The 19,538-nt window shown below is 37.9% G+C and overlaps 2 protein-coding genes across 3 annotated transcripts in view; both read right to left on the bottom strand.

Annotated features, from left to right (window-relative positions):
- Positions 1-19,538, bottom strand: part of LOC140924635 (NLR family CARD domain-containing protein 4-like) — a 388,290-nt gene that overhangs the window by 38,516 nt on the left and 330,236 nt on the right. The gene's annotated exons all lie outside the window — the stretch shown is intronic.
- LOC140925043 (NLR family CARD domain-containing protein 4-like) lies at positions 334-18,661 on the bottom strand. The gene is given in 8 exon segments (XM_073375002.1): positions 334-3,329; positions 4,405-4,461; positions 5,509-5,694; positions 6,959-7,802; positions 9,955-10,035; positions 10,281-10,380; positions 16,661-16,748; positions 18,580-18,661. Coding segments are annotated over 4 exon segments (4,029 nt in total). The 5' UTR covers positions 7,749-7,802; positions 9,955-10,035; positions 10,281-10,380; positions 16,661-16,748; positions 18,580-18,661.

Genomic DNA, 19,538 nt, shown 5'->3' with positions numbered 1-19,538 from the left:
GTGTTGATTTCGGGAAGTTACGAAATGTCTTATAGCTATTTAAATTTTGACATTTCGTAAGTTGATACTTCGCTGAGCTAATCCCTCAGTATTCTATAACCAAGAAGAAACCGCATTTATTTTTTTTTAAAAAAGAATTGGTAAAGAAATCAAACAAAGAAGTCAAAACTTTTCAAAGTGTAATCCACTTCCATCCTGGTCATCTATTAAAGCCAACACAGACACTTATCACTATAATTTTAGTGGACTGATATAGTGGTCTTTTAACAGAACTTGAGTTTGATCTTGAAATCCATATTTGTCCACTGACGTAGTACTATTATTAATGGAGTATTAATCTATTCCACCCTGCGGGACATCTAAAGACAGACAAAATACATTGGCAATTGTTGTCTCGACTGGACCACTATTCGACAAGTTTTCTTTTACAAAAATCAGTGTGTCTTTTTTGGTATGGATAAGAATGGCGACACAGGTCCTTTGAAGAACGCTTCCTTTTCGTCTACCAGGACGTTCTTGGGTATTACGAGCATTAATAATGCAAATAACAAAAGAGAAACTTACACTATAATCTGTGAAGAAGATGATGTCCCCTTCATTTTCTAAAGTGCACAGCTCAGTCGCTTCTTTCTCTGTCAGTTGAACCTCTGTTAGACTGAGACAGAAACCCTGAGGACTACTTCTGAGACACTTGATTAGTTCAGTCACTCCGCGGCCCAGAGGATTTTTGTTAAGCGAAAAGTAATGCCGTTTTGGTACGTAGATAAATACATGGGCTAAAGCTGTAACTTCCTCTTCACCCATCTGTGTATCAGCCAGATGCAGCTCTTCCAGATGAGGTACACTGTGCAGATGTTTGGCAAGCTCACTTATCCCGTGACCGAGTGGGTTGTTTGATAATTCAAGTGCACTCAGTTGAGTCACATGCTTTAAACTAAGGGCTAAAGATGTGACTTCCTCTTCACCCATCTGTGTATTATTCAGGCCCAGATATTCCAGATGAGGTACACTGTGCAGATGTTTGGCAAGCTCACTTACTCCGTGACCGAGTGGGTTGTTTGATAAGTCAAGTGCACTCAGCTGAGTCACATTCTTTAAACTAAGGGCTAAAGCTGTGACTTCCTCTTCACCCATCTGTGTATCATTCAGGGACAGCCTTTCCAGATGAGGTACACTGTGCAGGTGTTTGGCAAGCTCACTTATCCCGTGACCGAGTGGGTTACTTGATAACCCCAGTAAGCGTAACTTATCAACATACTTTAAAGCAGTGGCAAGTGACTGACACTCTTGATTCCCCATACCAACACCACATAACTCAAGTTCAGATAGTCGAGGCACATGGTGAAGATTACTCAGTAAAATGACAAGTCCACCAAGTTCACTTGTTGGGTCCTCATCAATACCGTAAATTTCAATCTGTCTCAAATATGACAGAGAGTGCTTCAGAGTCTGGTCAGATGTTTTCTCAGTTAACTGCAAAGAGCTGCAAACATCATGATTCTGTAACTTGTGCACAGGCTTTTAAAGAGAGGACTCTGGTGCTGATATTAATGACGTAAGCACTCCAATGGGCAGGTATTTAAGGCGAGTTAAATAGCACACAAATCGATGTCCGACTTTCTTTAAGAAATAGTCACCAGGCAATGAATGGTCGTACCTATTGACGGATTTTACGTCACCAGAACATGTCACAAAAACAGTATCCAAATCGGACATGACAGAGAACATTTGATCATCCCACTCTTCGAAGTAATCCCCTACATCAAAAAATACATAATCTGGCTTATGGAAATTTGTTGATCTCAGGCAATGTTCGCTGGAAACTTTAGGCAGTTGTTCATCCTCTATCAATAAAAGACCATTAACGCATTGCAGAAATGACGGATAGACATTTTTCCTATCTGAAGCAGGGCAAGAAAAAAAAAGATCGAGACTAATACGATAAAACATTACTTGTTCTTCAGTGAGCTCCTCAATAGAGGGGTTTTCACAAAAGTTGTGATCAGTCAGACCTTCTTTTTCTCGTATCATCTTCAGATGGCTAAAAACAGCAACGGTAGCTTTTGATGACAACTCTGAAACAAATTTGAAAACTTCAGATAGCTCCATGAACCGTTCAAATGAGTCGACTTTAGACAGACAGTTGAAGAATTCGTTGGCATTTTCTACACCACGAACTAAAAACGAGGCGGCAAGGAACTCTTGCACCGATTTATGGAGAAAGGACGCCAGTTTCTCAGGACGAGGAGAGTTTGAAAGATTAGAAGTCTGCAGAAAGCCAAAATCGATAAACTTGTCAAGGAATAACCGAATGTCCTTAGGCACATTGCTGAGCTTGAAATAAAGACAGTCATTTAAAAGTGCCTGCCAGGCAAGTTCCCCTAACTTTGCGAGGTCTTCTCTGTATTCATCCATGCTTCTAAATGTCTCATCTGAGGTTTTTGCGGTCACGTGATCGAGCAGCGTCTGACAAAAACTGTTGTACAGATTTGCACGGGATGTTGATGGTCCTTGATAATCAGAAACCTCCCAGCTTAGAACCAGCATCAACAGAAGAAGTGGAATTTCTGCTAAATCCCAGAGGCTGCGCTTTCTCAAAAACGCGGTGAACTTGTCTACTTTTGTTTGGTCACGAAGAAACTTAAGGGCAAATGTTTCCACTTGCCACTGATCAAACCCATTAATTTCAAACTGAGCATGACTTCCTGGTCTTAACTCATCTTTTTTCCGAGGTCGTGTAGTCACAAGAAGAGTGCAATCTCTCAATTGACTGCCTTTCCAAATCTGATGGACTGGCGATGATGGTTCGGCGCTATATTCATCATAACCGTCTAAAATAAGTAGGACTTTCTGTTGGTTACGAAGAATGTAATCATACAATTGGCTAAACACCATAGGGTCACCTGCGGACAACAGCTCCGCCTTTTGTAGCATGGCACAGAAGTCCTGTGTGTTGCAAACATCACGGAGCTTGATTAAAAGTACAACAGCAAACTTCGTTAGGATTTCTTTATTACCTCGTGACCAGTCAACGGCGAGTTTCTTTGTCAACGTCGACTTTCCTATTCCTGGCCTCCCATACACTAAAATTCTCTTAGGAATTAGATGATGACCATGGCTTGCGAATAGCTCACTGTAATCTTGAAGCCTTTCTTTTGTTGTTCCAGCAAGTTTTCTGTAATCTCTTAGCAGTGTTAACTGTACATACACCTCATCAATGTCCATGGTATTATCCCGGTCCCAAGGAGTAATCATTAACTGGCTTGCGGTGCTGTTGTAAAATGAGCAAAGCTGATTTTGACTCCACTCCAAAAAAGCATTTGCAGCATCTGTTTATAAAAAAAATAAATCTCTTTAAAATTAAATCCTCTCAAACGCATTGAGCAGTAGAAAGTTAATTGTACAAGTTTTGTGGTAGCACTGATAATGGTAGTTTTTCTATTACGGCCATTTACATCTAAGCGTGAAATAAAAATAGAGCCTGATCTCAGGTTAACACTGGAGCAAGATATCTTTATGCGTTAAGCTTATTACCCAGTCTTACACCACCGGTTTTTAAAAACAACCTTCTGTCGCGAGGCTGACTTGTTGATCAATTTTTGAGGTAATTATAGATTTCAAAACTTTTATACTACATTATACTGGCCTCCCCTTCTTATTTAGTGTTAAAAAATTAAAATGTCATGATTATTTTAACACGTTCAATGACGTTAAACATGGCTTTAGAAGCTGTGTTGTTCAGTGTTGTTTTGTTGTTGTTTTGCACTGTAAATCCGTTGCTCAGGCTAAGGGTGGGAAACCTTACAAAATTAAACAAATAAGCTAAGGAACAGAGCGCAAATAGCAGCTAATTAGACAAGAAAACTTAATAGAGGATAGTGAAGAGGGTCTTTTTTTTTTAATTAAATGGAACACATGTACTGTAAACGTTCGAATTAGCACCCGTCTTCAAATAAGTGCCCTCCCCCCAAAGTAGAAAATAATTTTGCCCAATTATTAGCTAATGTACACGACACCCCTTATATCACAGTTCCAAAAACATAAACCACAACAAGAAAAAACAAACAAAAAAATTATAACCAACAACAAGAGAAAAAAGGGGAAGAAACAAGAAAACAAGAAACAAGAGAAAAACAACAAGAGGAAGGGAAAATGAGCGGAAAATGTATCTTAAACTCATAACATGTTGGATTGTACATGTACAATGTAGCTTTAAACATTAAGGCCCCATCCACACAAATCTGGATATTTCTGAAACTGAACATTTTCTTTATCACAAAACGGCCTTTCCCTAAACACTAAACCAGTGAATCCGCTCAGTCATCCGTGGCCTACTCATGTAAAAAAAAAATGTGGTTTCAAAAAATATTTGGATTCGTGTGGTCTGGAGCCATAAATTGGTACCTGAAGGACTTGGTAACTGTTCCTTTGATCTGCTGGCTGAGGTCTGCTCTGATATATCTTCAACAAAAAGAGATCTCTCACTTACATTCAAGAAATCTACTAAAAATAACTGCTGCTTATAACTTCACTAGAAGTGCATATCAAGACAAGTGTAGTTTTAACACTTAGGGTGCGTTTGATTGGCAAATCCAGATTTAGATTTTGAAATCCGGACTTGGGTTTGGCAATCAAACGCGAAATCCGAAAACGGATTTGATCTCTGAGAAATCTGTCCTCAGGGTGAATCTGGATTTCATGGGTTTCCTTTTTACTGTTCGATTGGGAAATCCGAAAAAAGATTTGCAAAACTATTCTCGTGAACAGTGGTCTTCTTTTTACTAATTATGCATGCACGTGCAAGACCACTGTTCTTAAGGACAGTTTGTCAAATCCTTTTTCGGATTTCCCAATCGAACGTTACAAAGGAAATCCAGAAACAGATATCTCAAATCCAAAATCCGGATTTAAAGATCTAAATCCAGATTTCCCAATCGAAAGCACCCTTAATACAAGAAATATAGCTATCTGGTCAGCTCAATACGACTGCTGAAAAAAAATTAAAAAAAACAGACTCATCAGAGAACACTTGGTGGTGGTTGTTAAACCTAAAAAAAGTTCTTCTGAACTATACCTTATTTCACAACAAAATCCACAACTTTTTTTCAGTTACTCTCACTTACATTCAAGAAATCTACTAGAAATAACTGCTACTAATAACATCACTAAAACTGCATAATACCAAGACTAGTGTAGTTTTAATACCTAAAAACGGAAATATAGCCATGTGGTCAGCTCAATATGACTGCTGGAAAAAACAGACTCATCAGCTAAGACCACTTGGTGGTGGTTGTTAAACCTAAGAAAATTCTACTAATCTAAACTCTATTTCACAACAAAATCCAAAACTTTTTTGTTCAGTTTCATGACTGTACTTCAATCTCTTCTTGGTTTAAAATGACAAGGGAGCTTAATGCCATAGAAATTGATGCCATAGAGCTTACCATGGCATCAAGGAGCTGTAAAACAACATGCCGAAAAGGAGATAACATAATGAGAAAGATTTACCTTGGTAATGAGGCCATGAATGAAAAACACAGGGCTCACTCAAAATGTTTGCAACAAGAGATGCTGCCATCACACTGGTACAGGAAGACCAACTCTCTGAAGGCAACTGAGAACCATCTGCGTAATCAGCTATCCCTTTCACAATTAACCACTCAATTTGACAGTCAAATGCTGCTGTAAACACTCCTGCAGAACAACAAAGAAAATGGCACTTGAGCTGAAGACAGTCCTACATCAATATCCAGTACTGTTTACATTATTTTGCAAGTCAAACTTTCCATAAAAATGCAAAATATTTAAAAGCTAAATAGAGTTGGAAGATGGATGAAAAATGAGGAAGGTGTGAATTGTGGAAATATGGACAGCCTCTTTCCCAGTTGTGTTCGTTTGGATTGCGGTTATGGACAGCTTATTGCACCTTAATCACTGGCCAAAATGCTTCAGGCGGGCATTAGGACACCTCTATACAACTTCAGTGGTAAGTTGCTTTTCTTCAGCTTTTATTGCGAGTGAGTTTGGGGATGGTGCTTAATGCCCTTGGGGAAACCAGGTCCTGTGATTCCACTGTTTGTGGTCCCTGTTTTTTTCTTCAAGCATCAATTCTGTGGTCTGGTTTGGGTGGGCGCCACTCCCAGGGTTGTCATGAATACACAGATACCTCCAAGGCTCACTTAATTGCCCTCCCTTCCATTTCACCATGCACCTTCCCCACACCCACCTATTATTATTGTCAATGGGTTTAATTTAATTTAGGTGAGGCTAAACAAGAGACAATGCTGGTCAGCTGTCTCTATTAATAATATATTGTATATGGGGTGGTCTTGGGCTTTAGCATATTTTACAGCACTTTCCCTGAAGTCAATAATTTTGCTCATGTTGCTTTTGCATGCAGTAGCTTCCGTTTAGCTCAGTTTTTGCTCCCAGCCTTCCCTTCCCTTTTGATGTTTTTTGGTAAGTATAGGAGCATTTCTCCACTGAAGGTCTCAGTGTGATGGTGCCTGAAAGGTTCCACTCACAGGGTTGTCATGGTTACCTTCTAGATTTGCTTGGGGCTCCCTTCTGTTTCACCAGACACCTTCCCCACACCTATATGTATGTTTTGTCAATGGGTTTAATTTGCAGATATTATCACTGTCATTATAACAACAATATAAGCAAATGCAGATTAACCTGAAAAAAAAGGCAGCTAGGGAGGGATAAGAGGGAATTTGAACCCATGGCCGCTGCATTAGCATGACAAAAAAGCTCTAACAACTGACAATGAAGACCCATACATTGGGAGCAGGAACATCTTTGCAGCAAATATTATTATTAAAATCAAACAAGCAAACAGTCAGAACAACGCCTTAAAATAAACACTGAGTTAAAAGCAACATACACATCTACAGAGTTTAAAAGAGTCCTGACAATATATACTTGCTAATGCTAGCTGCATACAAAGTGAACTCACCTTCTCCTTCATTTTCTATTGCCATTGCCTGAGGATTGGTTTCAGCAAGTTGATCCCTCCGCCACTCAGCTCTGACTTGTTCCGGACCACTCAGAAACTCAGCATCAGTATAAACTTGAACTTGCTGTGCTTCAGGGTTCTTCAAAGGTGCTTGCCACCCATCAGTGCAATTCTTAATGACATTCAGAAAGCGTTTGCTCACATGACTTCTCATGCCAGTTGACTGCTCTTGATTGTTGGTCACTACTTTCGATGCATATGTTGCTAATTTGGCAGACACAACAACATCTCCTAACTTGGATTTTGCAGGGTTGAGGCCACTACATGTGCCTACGGAAATAACTGCTTTGGGTCTTAGCACCGAGGCAGCATTCTTTACAGATACAAGAGCACCACTGGGACCAATACCATTTCTGTAACATCTTAATAAAGCAACTTTCAACTCTTCTTGACCTTCACCCACATCAGAAAAGTAAACATAGCCAAGATCATCAAACCAACATCTATAGGGGTTTTTTAGTTCACTGTAACAAGCTAAGAACTCACAGTTTGTAACTGTAAGTAACAGAATGTCAACAGGAAGACCAGCATCTTTTGATGGTTTAGTTATTGCCTTAATATCAGCAAAGGAAGGACGAACTTTATTAAGCTCAGGAGGATTCCTAACATTCCCTGTTGCAGTTCTTTCTTTCTTTCCTTTCTTGTTATTCTTTCTTTTTACTGTGGTTCTTTTGTTCTTTGAAAGTGGTAAGTGGTAAGTGGTCAGTGGTAAGCTGAGCTGTATTACCATCACTATCCTCTGATGTGTTTGTTGAATCCTGTGAAGATTTTATTTTCTTGGATCCTAGTATAAGAAAAAAAACAGCAGTTAATTGTAAATATAAAAGGATTATAATAATAAATTAATGTAATAGAGTCAAACCTTGCTTTACGGACACCCCCTTGATATGAACACCTTCTTATTGCAGAAAGTTTCCTTGTCCCTGGACCTTAACATTTTTTCAAAACTTAAAATTAACTGCTATAAATATAACAGACACCCTTTTAACACAGATCAAATAATTTCTATGAACCCATCAGTGTCCTTATTAATGGGGTATGACTGTAAATGTAAATGTTATCGGTTTACTCATGAACACTTTGCAGGTGCTCATACATTCCATGTTGAATTGGAATTTAGAATTGTTGGGAAAACCAAGGTATCCAGAAAAAAAAACCTCTCAGAGCAAGGGCTCTGGACAACAAACTCCACCCACATTGTGGTGTCAATGTTATACATAAGTCATTAAACCAGAATACTGCTTTTGCCAGTAGCACAATTTTATTAATAGGCAATAACAGTAATTGAATTGGTGCCCTGGCCCGGGTTCCTAAAAGGCCGATTGGCGTTAATCCAGGATTAAAATTTTGTTCAACTTTTTGTATTTACCTTCCTATACATTGGTTAGAGTAACATGTTGTGTTATCATTTCTTTTTTTCAAAGTAAAGGCACAACAGTATTTTGTAAGCTCAAGTTACACATTCTTTTACAAGAAAACCTTACTTAAAATTTGGCTTAATCCTGGGTTAAACTTAACCATCTTTCGAGGAACTGGGCCCTGGGTGCTAAATCTTAACTTTATGGGGTTGGAAAGGATGGGGCACCCATCCAAAGGAACTCAAAGGGAGGCTCTTGTTTACAGGGGACACATTCTTTATTTTTAGAATTTCACCCTAAAGATAAAATTCATCTTTAAATTGTTTTAAAATTAATAAAAGTCACAACATTTGCCACTTGCACCTCTCCCACAATACACCTTGTTTGCCCCTAAACCTTTGCATAAGGTCTTTTATTCCTTTTGGGTTATATTTCATTGGTCCCAAGAGAAATTACAGACAATGCTTATACAAAATTTTGGGGGGCAAATAAGGTGTATTATTTATAGGAGATTTGCAAATGGCAAATTAGTATAATTTATTTCAATTCAATTCAATTCAATTCAGTTCTTTAATTATTTCACACTATATAAGATATTTACACAAGTGTACAAAGGTAGGAAAATAAAGTAGCTGATAAAAATAATGATTAAAAGTTCATTTATGTACAGTGTCCAAAGTAGCAAGAGCTTTCTTGCTGGACACCGTCATGTTCAGAAAATTAGCAGCTGAGGAAAGAGAGGAAATAAAATCTCAGATAATATCAGTGATAGAACATATATACACAAGGTTAGATTTGGTTGGTTAGAAGATAGGACTTCCATTCTCTCTTAAACTTATGATATGGCAGACGCTTAGGACCCGGCAGTACAGTCTCCCAGATTGTTGGAGCGAAGAATTTACCGGATGTCTTACCTAAGTTGGTGGGTACTCTTGGCCTAAAATAATTCAGATTACTGACAAATCTTGTATTATGATTGTGTATACGTGATGCTGGAGTCAGGACATCACGGAAAATATCTGGAATGCGATCAGTTTTATTTCTCATTCCATGTATATAAGGCAACATATTTTTAATCTATATATATTATCTAATTTAAGGATTGTTAGGAGTTTGAAATAGGGAGCAGCACTCTCTCTAAGATGTACAAAGAAGATGGTGTGGAGACATTTGTTATGCTTTATAATACGAAGACAATCTAATCTAATCTAATCTGTATAGGTACATGTATAGCGTAAAGTTCAGTTCTGACATTTTGGAATTCTCTTCATGAAAACGTTTTATAAAAAAATAAAAGGCTGGTTTAGGTGCCACCAGATTTGTTGGCAAGATTTTGTACAGTAAACTTGTTGAACGCAAAAAATCGGCCTGTTTTTGCCCCACAGAGGGGCCTGGTCCCAGGCTATGATTGTGAATTTTGTCCTACTGCAGGGGTATATATTTCATGGCAGATATACATTGTATGCACTATATAGCATCATAATTATAATTCAGTAAGAATTAAGTATTGGAGAGGTGACCAATGAGAGGGCTGGGGGACATGTATTCATTATTTTTAGCCTAACTGGGTGAAATTACCTTTTTCAGCTGAGTCTGCAACCACTTTTAACCTTCTCTTTCTTGTTCGCATGATAGTAAATTGAAATGGCCTATCAGGAGCTGGTGAACAAAATCAATTTAGAAAAATATACTACCAAAAAAAGAAACAAATACAAAAAGAAAGCAGCTAATCCAAAGCAAATACACAGTCCTAAACATTATATGTGTTCCAGCAGTTGATGAAATGGTATGAAACATGACCAGAGATTTATTTGTCATGTGAACCGCAATGTGAATAATTGTATGTTAATTCACCAAAGTAAAATACAAATCTGAGAAGACTGAAAGTGTTATAGAACACATACCTGTAAAGTGTACTGTACATCGCTGTCTTCTTCAGATCAGGTTGCTAAAGGTTTCTTTGATACCAGGATTTCACACATCTGTTGTTTCTCCTGAATTTATCTGTTGTTATCCCAGGGAAAAAACACAAAATAATAAATAAATGCATCTTGTGTGTAATTTTTTGTGTAATATTTTATAAGCTTTTTTTTTGTGTGTTGTATGTAAATCCGCCATATTGCACGCAATTTACATGCGATAAAGATGCTGCAATTCCCGTGGCCTGTACTGTAAATACTTCAAGTTTCGTAGATGAAAACAATAAGCAATATTTATTACATGTATATCTAACTGAATTTGCTACAACATGGCTTTAGACATTTCTCTCATATACCTTTCCTGAGTCTCATCTTCGAGCATGTTTTACGGATAGACTGTCATAAGTTTCTCACTGGCTATTAACCTAACCCCTTCCCCCCAAAAAAGACTTTTCATAATTAACTTCCCATAATTCTCTCTGTATGTCAGTTTGAAAACAGTGCACGTATTAGACAGAACTCAGCTCTTGTAGTGGATTAAGGTATTAGATCAGCTAAAACACTTCCATTTGAAAAATTTATTTCTCAAATGATTAAGAATTTTGTAAAATAAGAATTAATGTCTCTGTTCCTTCGCGATACATGTTAAATGCATAACTAAATTATAAAAACAAATAATGACAAGTTGGTGTTAATGGGGGAGCACTGCCTTGCGCTAGGTTAGCCTAATGCGACTTCCGGCGATGGCGTGACCAAAGAACCTCACTTATCTCCCCAGCACTACGAGCTGAATGCAATACAGCACGTGCTGGATCAGACAAGAGTATCGGTTTGCAGGTGATATTAAACGGCAACGCGGTCAACAAGCTTGGGGGAAGTCGCTGCGCAGACTTAACCGCACCGCGCAGGAGTGTCCCTAGTTTATTTGACCGCATAGCACAAAACAAAGCCCAAACCTCGTCTCCAAAGGGAGGGAGGGAGGGAAAAAATTTTACAAGAATCGTATACTGAGCGCTAACCTTGCTGAATAACAGAAGCCAAGTGAACTCTGAACACTTGTTCTAGGCTTTTATCGCTAGACAAACGTCTACTGGCATAGCCAGTAGAAAAGGCTGTACTACAAGACAGCTCAGCGTTGCACGTGCGAACTCTTAACCATGAACAGTGCATTGAAAAAGTTGGCCAATGCTGTGGATCGTACTAGCATGCTAAAGACAACAAGGCCGTAAAGTTCTACGCTAGAATACAATGTATCTTAGAGCTTGCTGACCTTGGCAGCTTGACTACACAACTGCTTTATTGAAAAGGAACCGCCATGAAAGGGTTACTGATAACTGGCGTCACGTTCCATTAACTACATTTTACTGGCGTGACAGTAAAATAGCTTTTACACAGGCCTATCAAGGGAGAGCTGAGCTTTCAGAAAATTGATCTCCAAGGTGTCAATTTTCACACCTAAGGTGTTATTTCGAATATATATATCACAGGTTCAAAAATTAAATAATTCTGTATTTCGGGCTTTCTCTCGATAGCTAGGAATAAAAAAAATTGGAACTGACTCATACTTAGTTTGTTCATTTACATTTAAATTTCTGGCAGTAGCCAGTAATTTTTCCTGAGATGTAGAGGTGGAGTTTTTTGTAATGCCCTGTAAATTTAGGTCGCCGCAAAAATTCCAAAATATTCCGGGAATTGCCAGAAATTTAATATGTTTTTCCTTAACACTATGTGAATAAACCTGGCAAGTTTCAGCGCGGTATTATAAATACTCATCTTTTTACATCGATTTGTTTTCAGTGCGGTCCAACACAGCAACAAAATTGCCCTTAATTCGCCCTTAAATGTCGTCGCACTACGCTGTTTTCTTCGCAGCTGCCATCTTGAATTCTTATGAGTAAACCGTTGTTCTTAATGTTTGTTGTGACACTGACCTGATTGTAGTACGGAAAGTGGCAAGAAAATACGAAAATCTTTGTTTGAACTTGTTGCATGATCTGCTCTCAATAACACGTCGTAAACAATGTTTTAGCCTTAGCAACGTGCTAATTTGCATAATAGATCATTAAACTGCGGCCATATCTGTCATGGACCTTGCAAGGATCATACATCTAATCTGTCTCTTATAGAAGCTGGCTTTTTACAGCCATAGAAATGATTTAGAAATATAAAAACAAACGTACTTCATTTGGGGAAGCAGAATGTAAGCGAATTTTGCTATAATAGGCTGTTTGTATGACTTGATCACGTGACCAACTTTCGGTAAACACGAAAACAGTTCACTTTTGAAAAATTTTGTTAGCACAAGCTGAAAGAGCATATTAAAATTAGGCAACATGAGCATTTTTTCCCTGCTAGTTGCAGTCGCTCCTTTTGAGATAAACGGCTGCAGCCATTTATCTCAAAAGGAGCGATTGCAATGGCCACCGAAAGTTGGAAGCATTTGTACGAGATAAACAACTTTTGCCATCCAGTCAAACTTGCATCATTTTCCATACAATTCAACACTCTCATGAAATATTTCCTTAAGCATTACAGGGCTCAAATCTCCTTTTAATTCATAAAGGCAATTGCAATCCGAAGACATTGACAGACAAAACACGGGTATGTGGTTGAGCTTGTATTACCAGAATACTGCCTTAGCATAAAAACACTTAGCGAGTGTTTATTTTATGTGATTTTGTCTGAGAAAGCCAATTCTAGACAGTACACAAAGATTAACGACTTCGACCTCAATCTGTTTTTGGCAGACACTTATTGCTAGTACATGTATGGGCCTCCTGGTTTGACTGGCTAAAAGGTTATAATTTCTGGACGTTTCAAATGTTGTTTATTTCATCACAAAATACTGTTACTTCTGCGAAAGAAATTTGCCATCTGTCACCAGCAATAATAAATTTGTCATTGTTAAGCCTCAGCTAGTGACTTTTGAACACTAATAATTTCCATTCGACTTGGATGTCAAATTGTTGTAAAAATGCACTTGAAATTTCTTAAGCCATGTTTTAGCAAATCCAGACAGATATACATTGTATCTGTGGTAAAATAAAGGTGCCATCCTTACGTCTAAAAAAAATGCTTTCATGCATGGTGACAGCTCCAAATTAAATACACTTTTCAGAAAGCCCAAAATTTTTCCCAGGAAAGCCTTAAAACTCCCTCTATTAGTAGATTCTGTACCTTTTATTCTAGTCCTATTGCAACAGCCCCCTTCTTAATTTTTTCTTCCTCTCTAATTTTTCTGGACAACTCTGATAGGCATTCTACTGTAGTCAGTGGGAGTAATTGAGAAGAAATAATTTACAGTCAAACTGACAAAACTGTGAACACTTAAAATATTTCAGATATCATTATTATATGTTATGAGCAATCGCAGCAAAGTCAGCTGGCAGTAACACAAGCTTTAAGCCACAAAACCACAAACAAAATACATTGTTGTTTCTACCAGCAAGTTTCTCACCCCCGATTGACTTTTTTCTTGCAGCACAATAACATTCCAGAAATATTAGTGGAACTCACAGTTTTGTCAATTTGACTGCAAATTAATTTACAGTGTAAGGCTATTTTCTGCATAGTATGTCTTAACATTGCCACAAAATTTTCATATATTTTTTTTCCACATCCTGTCAGATGCTCAGTGCTTTCACGGGCAAAAGAGTGGGAAATTAACAGGGCTGTCATTAAGGGGCAGGTGCTGGGGATTTCCCCGGCTACTATGAACACAACCCTGGCTATTTTCATAGGGAAAAAAAAAGAAAATAGAGCCAAAAGAAATCCCTAGCTGTTTGATTCTTAACCTACTTGTTGTATTTACACAACAACTTGAAATCTTAGTGACATCCCTGAATTAACAATTATCTCCATCTAGCAGTTAACCACAACAGGTTAACCCATTCACCCCTGAACCGCCCATGCGGATCCACGTCCTTTCTACCCTTTGTGACGTCATCAGTTTTCATGGTCAAGGACAACTTTGTCCGCTAACTTGTGCAGAGTGAAGAGATCTTTCAAACCATACCAGAATGAGCACAATTCAGTCAAGGACACCGGAGAAAGAGGCAAAAAACCATGTAACATTGACCTGCAAATCTGCATTAAAATCTGTTCCATTGCCCACCTACCTTTCCTTTCACCTAATCCTAAGATCCTAAAAGCTTTCCTAAAAACTATTCCCACCAAAATGCAGCCTACTAAATGCCCAGCAAGAGAAAAAAAAATGAGGCAAGAAAAGCGAAAAAAGAGGGGAGGAGAGAAAGCGAAAAGTAAAAGTCAAGACTGCTGTGTCACTTTTAAACCCAAAAACTATCTCGAAATTTTGCTTTCTGCGCATGCCCGAACTTTGCAAGCTGATATTTTGCATCTGGATCAGAAGGCCATGAAGTGTACGACCTGTAAACCGGTTTGTGGTAAGTCTTAGCTCTTTATAGCACAACAGTGACCAGAAAGCCACTCGACTAGCTTGAAAACGCGTTTTTCAGCAAAATTAAGGATCAGGTTTAGGACAAAGAAATTTAACAGTAAAAACAAAAACTTAAAGTACCCTTTGAACAGCAAGTACCCTTGGCCTCCCAAGATGGTAATTATATACCTGCCAACTTTTTCTGAGATATAAGCGTGAGATTTTTATCCTGGGAGGGCTGGGATTTTTGAAGACAACACGATCATTTCCGAAGAAGTCCGAAGTCTTCCGAAGACGTCCGAAGTCTGCCGAAGGCGAAGTTATCGAAGTTATCCCAGTCCCAGTCTTAGGATGCATATAAACGCGAGCTCGCTCCCAATGCTTTTCACTTCAAAAATCAGAGATCGCGAGGAAGGTATTGTCATTTATTCATTTTACACATGGTTTTCGTTCCTTACATGGGTCTGAGTTTACATATTTTTGGAAATTGTGTCAAGTAAGACGGCAACAACTCACATTTTTCAATCAGGCGTGAGAAATTGGCCCGCAAGCGTGAGCTGGTGTGAGATCGAAGTTTTCAACCCGCAGGCGTGAGAGTTGGCAGGTATATAATTAACTACATGTGCCTTTCAGACCCTGTGCACAAATGAGTCACGTCAGACACTTTTGAGATTCAGAGAAAGGTTTCTCAGTTTTGAAAGTCAGATTTCTTTGCTATGAACAGAAACAGTGATGGAAGGCCAGTTAATGTTTGGTTGCCCCAGTGTGAGTGTGGTGCTTGCAATATCCAAAGTGCCCTCACAGAAATAAAGTATATACTTTACTTGTAAGTTATACTTCACCTATACTTATATATGTGCTTCTTGGAAAAAAAAAAAGTATTAGAATTATAATTCATTTGTAGTTCAAAAAAAGTATAAAATTGTATATTTGGCAAATGTATTTCTTCATTTCTACTTGAAATATTAAAGTGTACTTCAAGTATACTTCTTCAAACTTCAGTGTTGGTGAAAAAATTTTCCCAAAGAAAAGTGTACTTTACTAAAAGTATACTTAAAAAATTAAAGACACAGCCTGAGAGTATATTAGAAGGCATTCATCTTGGTTCAATTCAAAACAAAAGTATAGTAGATCTGGATTTTAGTATCCTAAAAGTATGCTTCAACTTGAAAACACGATTTCAGTGTTCTTCATTGAGGACATAATTCAATATATCATGTAAAATTACTTCAGAGTGCTGAAGTATTCTGGTTTCTAGGTGTACAGCAGAGCACACATCAGCTAGTGTTCAACTTCGTGAGAAGATCAACCGCCGAACTGTCCATGTTTTCTGTGGGCAAAATAGACAAAGTCCCACAGTTTCTTGGTGGTACTTTGCGGAATTTTTGCATTTTGCTGTAAAAGATACTGAGTGGATTAACTAATTTTACCACCTTTTTACGAGAATCTAAACAAACAGCATGAAAACTTGAAGGAAAGCCATACGCAATCATCAGCCATCTTTTCATTTGGGAAAACGTGTAGGTGTTGAGTTACCGCTGACTTGCAGTCAAGGGATCGGATCATATACAGGATCTTGAGGATTTCCTAATACAGTCATGTATGAATCATTTACAGGTAGGTTACCTAACTTCTACTAAACGATGATACAGATTCAAACCAAATGATTATTATTTTGTACATACAGCTTTGCTGACTGTGTCTTTATGCTTGAAATTGAATATATTCATCTTTGATGAAAACTGATGCGAAGAAGGGACACATGAAATAATTTCAAATTCTCATTTGGTTTCACAACCCAAATAAGGGGCAATTCAGGAGGAGAATAAGAATAAAAGTTCAGTAGAGCATTTTTCCCCCTTCATTAACAATAAGTTAATCCACTGCACAGTAACTTAAAACTAGCAAACATCTAACTGTCTTACTATAGGTAATACACACATATAATTATATACATGTATACAAGTACCTTAATTCATTGAAGCACCATGAGCCTCACCCGTCAGTGGATCAAAAGTGTTCACCTCAAGCATATTAAGAGTACTGCAATTTACATTCTGAAAAAAGGAAAATATCATAGTTCCTGAATTGTTTTGTTGCAAATCTTCTCTGAGATTGCATGCGCAAACTCCATTAAGCCACTATTTGATTAATAAAACAGCGAGAATTTAGCCCTTTGAATTTCCACAGCAATCAAAAAAATGGTCTCAAATAAATAATAATAATAAAAAAACTTTGCTCTGTTATTTAGCTTTCCAGAACAAAATAGCAAATGCCTGAATAGGTATTTAACTGCCTTGAGTTACATGAGCTCATTATTTGCTCCATGAACAAATTTCTGTTCAAGCAAAACATAGCTAGACAGTACATCTGCACATTCACCCAGCCCCTATGACGAGTTCATTGTCACAGGTAGTTTTATTGATCAGGCTGCAACCAGCAGTGTTGTTTCTCAAGAGAGGAACTTAGAGAGAGAACCTTGGGGAAGAGGTGAATAAAAAAAAAATTACACCAATTCTAAAATTGTCTCTAAAATAAATTACTAACTGTTTTGTAATAATTTATAGTAATATTTTAGTATTACAAAAGAAGTGTAAACAAAATATCTCCATGCCACATTTTACCTCAGCCTAGACCAACTCTGCTATTTGCAGGTAGTTTGTATATTAAATAATTTACTTTATGGCTCAATCAGTGAGTAGGTAAGATAAAGACAATTTTGTTCTGATTAGCAGCTCCACGATTTGCAGGTATAGTCTGCATCAATACAGTTCCATCACCATGTGTGCATGTGGATTGTAACGCCAGAAGTCTACATAATAGCTTAAAAATGCTCCCATAGAGTTAAAAAAAACCCATAAATCAAATTTTACCAGGTAGCACCAATCATAACATTTTTTGGACGATTTTTGCAGAAACAGCATTAAAACTTGAAAACAATGGCCCAGCTTTTTCAAGTTTTAATCCATGTCCATTCTTGCCATCCATCGCAACAGAGGACAAGAAACAGTTACCATTGTACAATGCCTAAATATAGGTCTCAAAAAATAACAAAACTGAACCATATTACATTTGGATTTCAATTGCTGCAAAAAAAGGTTTTGCTTTTTAAAAAGATAGCAAATAGCACGACATGGCCCCTTTAAGCCCTGATATCCACATACAAATTCTCCAAACTGATCTCCATAGTCATTTCCTTAAAGAATTAGTAGAGGGAATTTGATAACAGACAAAGCATTTTCTCTTTAGCGATCATTTTATTAACTCTCATAACTATTTTCCTTGGCAACATATGGATATTGTTAGGAGAAAATTGATGTTGGTCACTATTGGGACTTAAAGGGTTAAGATACTCAAAGTTTCAGGACGTCTTCCACTTTCATTTTGTTTCTCCCCTCCCCCGTGGTCCATAAACAACGTCATCAGCTATCATGAAAACATTATTTGCTTTTACAAGCACTTTCTTTCGTTGCTCTTCTCAAAATACTGTTAATATTCATGAAGAAAGTACAAGGGAAATTAATTTTGAATGAGTGTCTGGAAATCGCATGAAAAGCTCATTTTTGCATCCTTTAAAATTTTTCCTTCTGAAATCATTTTTGTGAAACACCTCGAAGTTTATAGTCTACATTACGCCAGAGCTGCGCATCGTATTTTCAAGGTTGTTCTCCGTTTCCTGTGCTTAAACACTGTGTCTTATGTTTCTGTACATGTACTTTTAAACACCAACATCATTTAACACGCACTTCTATCAGTGTTCTATGTAACACTAACACGCAACTCTATTATTAAAAGTAATAAACTTCAGCTTCGTCCAGCGACTAAACCCTTGCATGCTTACAGATGATGTTATTGAGAAGTTTCTCAAGTTTGAATGCAACGACTTACCTGATCAATCAAGAATTCGGTCAACAAGCATTCTCCGGATATTAAATCAAAGTAGCTTAATTTAAACGAGGCTTTTTGGCTGCTTGACCTTCCGCTACGAAAATGATGAGCAAGGAAGTTGATACTGCGCAAGATTATCTTGCCAAATATGGCAGAGGCGTCCCCCGGATGTCCGTTTGACCTTATTCTATAATGACGGTCTTGGCGGAGTCACGCAATGCTAGCAACTGAGAAGGAGACTAATAATGGACGGATGATTTAAAAAGAACGTCTGATAGACTAAAAAAGCCGAGGTATGAAACGAGATTGCTGTCATCATAACTTGATCAATGACAGGCCGGGCCCCCCGATTCGTAGAACGTCACGCAAGCACTTGATTTTCAAGGGAATCACGCACCGTGCTGACAAGGGAAATCATTACAGGGATTACTTGTATGTTGAAAAGAGGAAACGGAAAAGCGCGGGTTCCCCAACATATTCAGGGCTTGAAAAAAACTTGAACTTTCATTCTCATTCTCAGGGTTAGGGGGAGCAGGGTTGGGGAGGGGGAGGGGCAGTACGTTTATTATTATTTAAGTCGGCTTGCACTGTCACGAAATGAAAAATAAAGATGCCAACCATTCAATACAGAAGGACTAGAATCTGGGAAATGAAAAAAGATAAATATACAAAAACCCTTCCCAAGAATCAAGTCTGTGAAATATTTCAAATGCGAGATATTGGGAAAAACGGTTTACCTAAATTTATAAACCTTTGTATGGAAACGCCATGTTGGTGTCCCGTTCAGGAACACCAATATGGCCGCCGGATACCAACAGAAACATCTGTTTTCGAGTTTTCCTACTAATGCGTGAATTCTTCGCTTGAGGAACTCATAAAGATTACAGTAATATTTATTCTGAGACAAGGAATGTTTAGATTGCAAAATCTCCCAAAATCGGTAACGTTTTTAACCCACA

Source organism: Porites lutea, chromosome 14 (assembly GCF_958299795.1).
Source record: "Porites lutea chromosome 14, jaPorLute2.1, whole genome shotgun sequence".
Taxonomy (NCBI): domain Eukaryota; kingdom Metazoa; phylum Cnidaria; class Anthozoa; order Scleractinia; family Poritidae; genus Porites; species Porites lutea.
The sequence above is the reverse complement of the archived record's forward strand: the minus strand, read 5'-3'. Positions and strand labels throughout refer to the sequence as shown.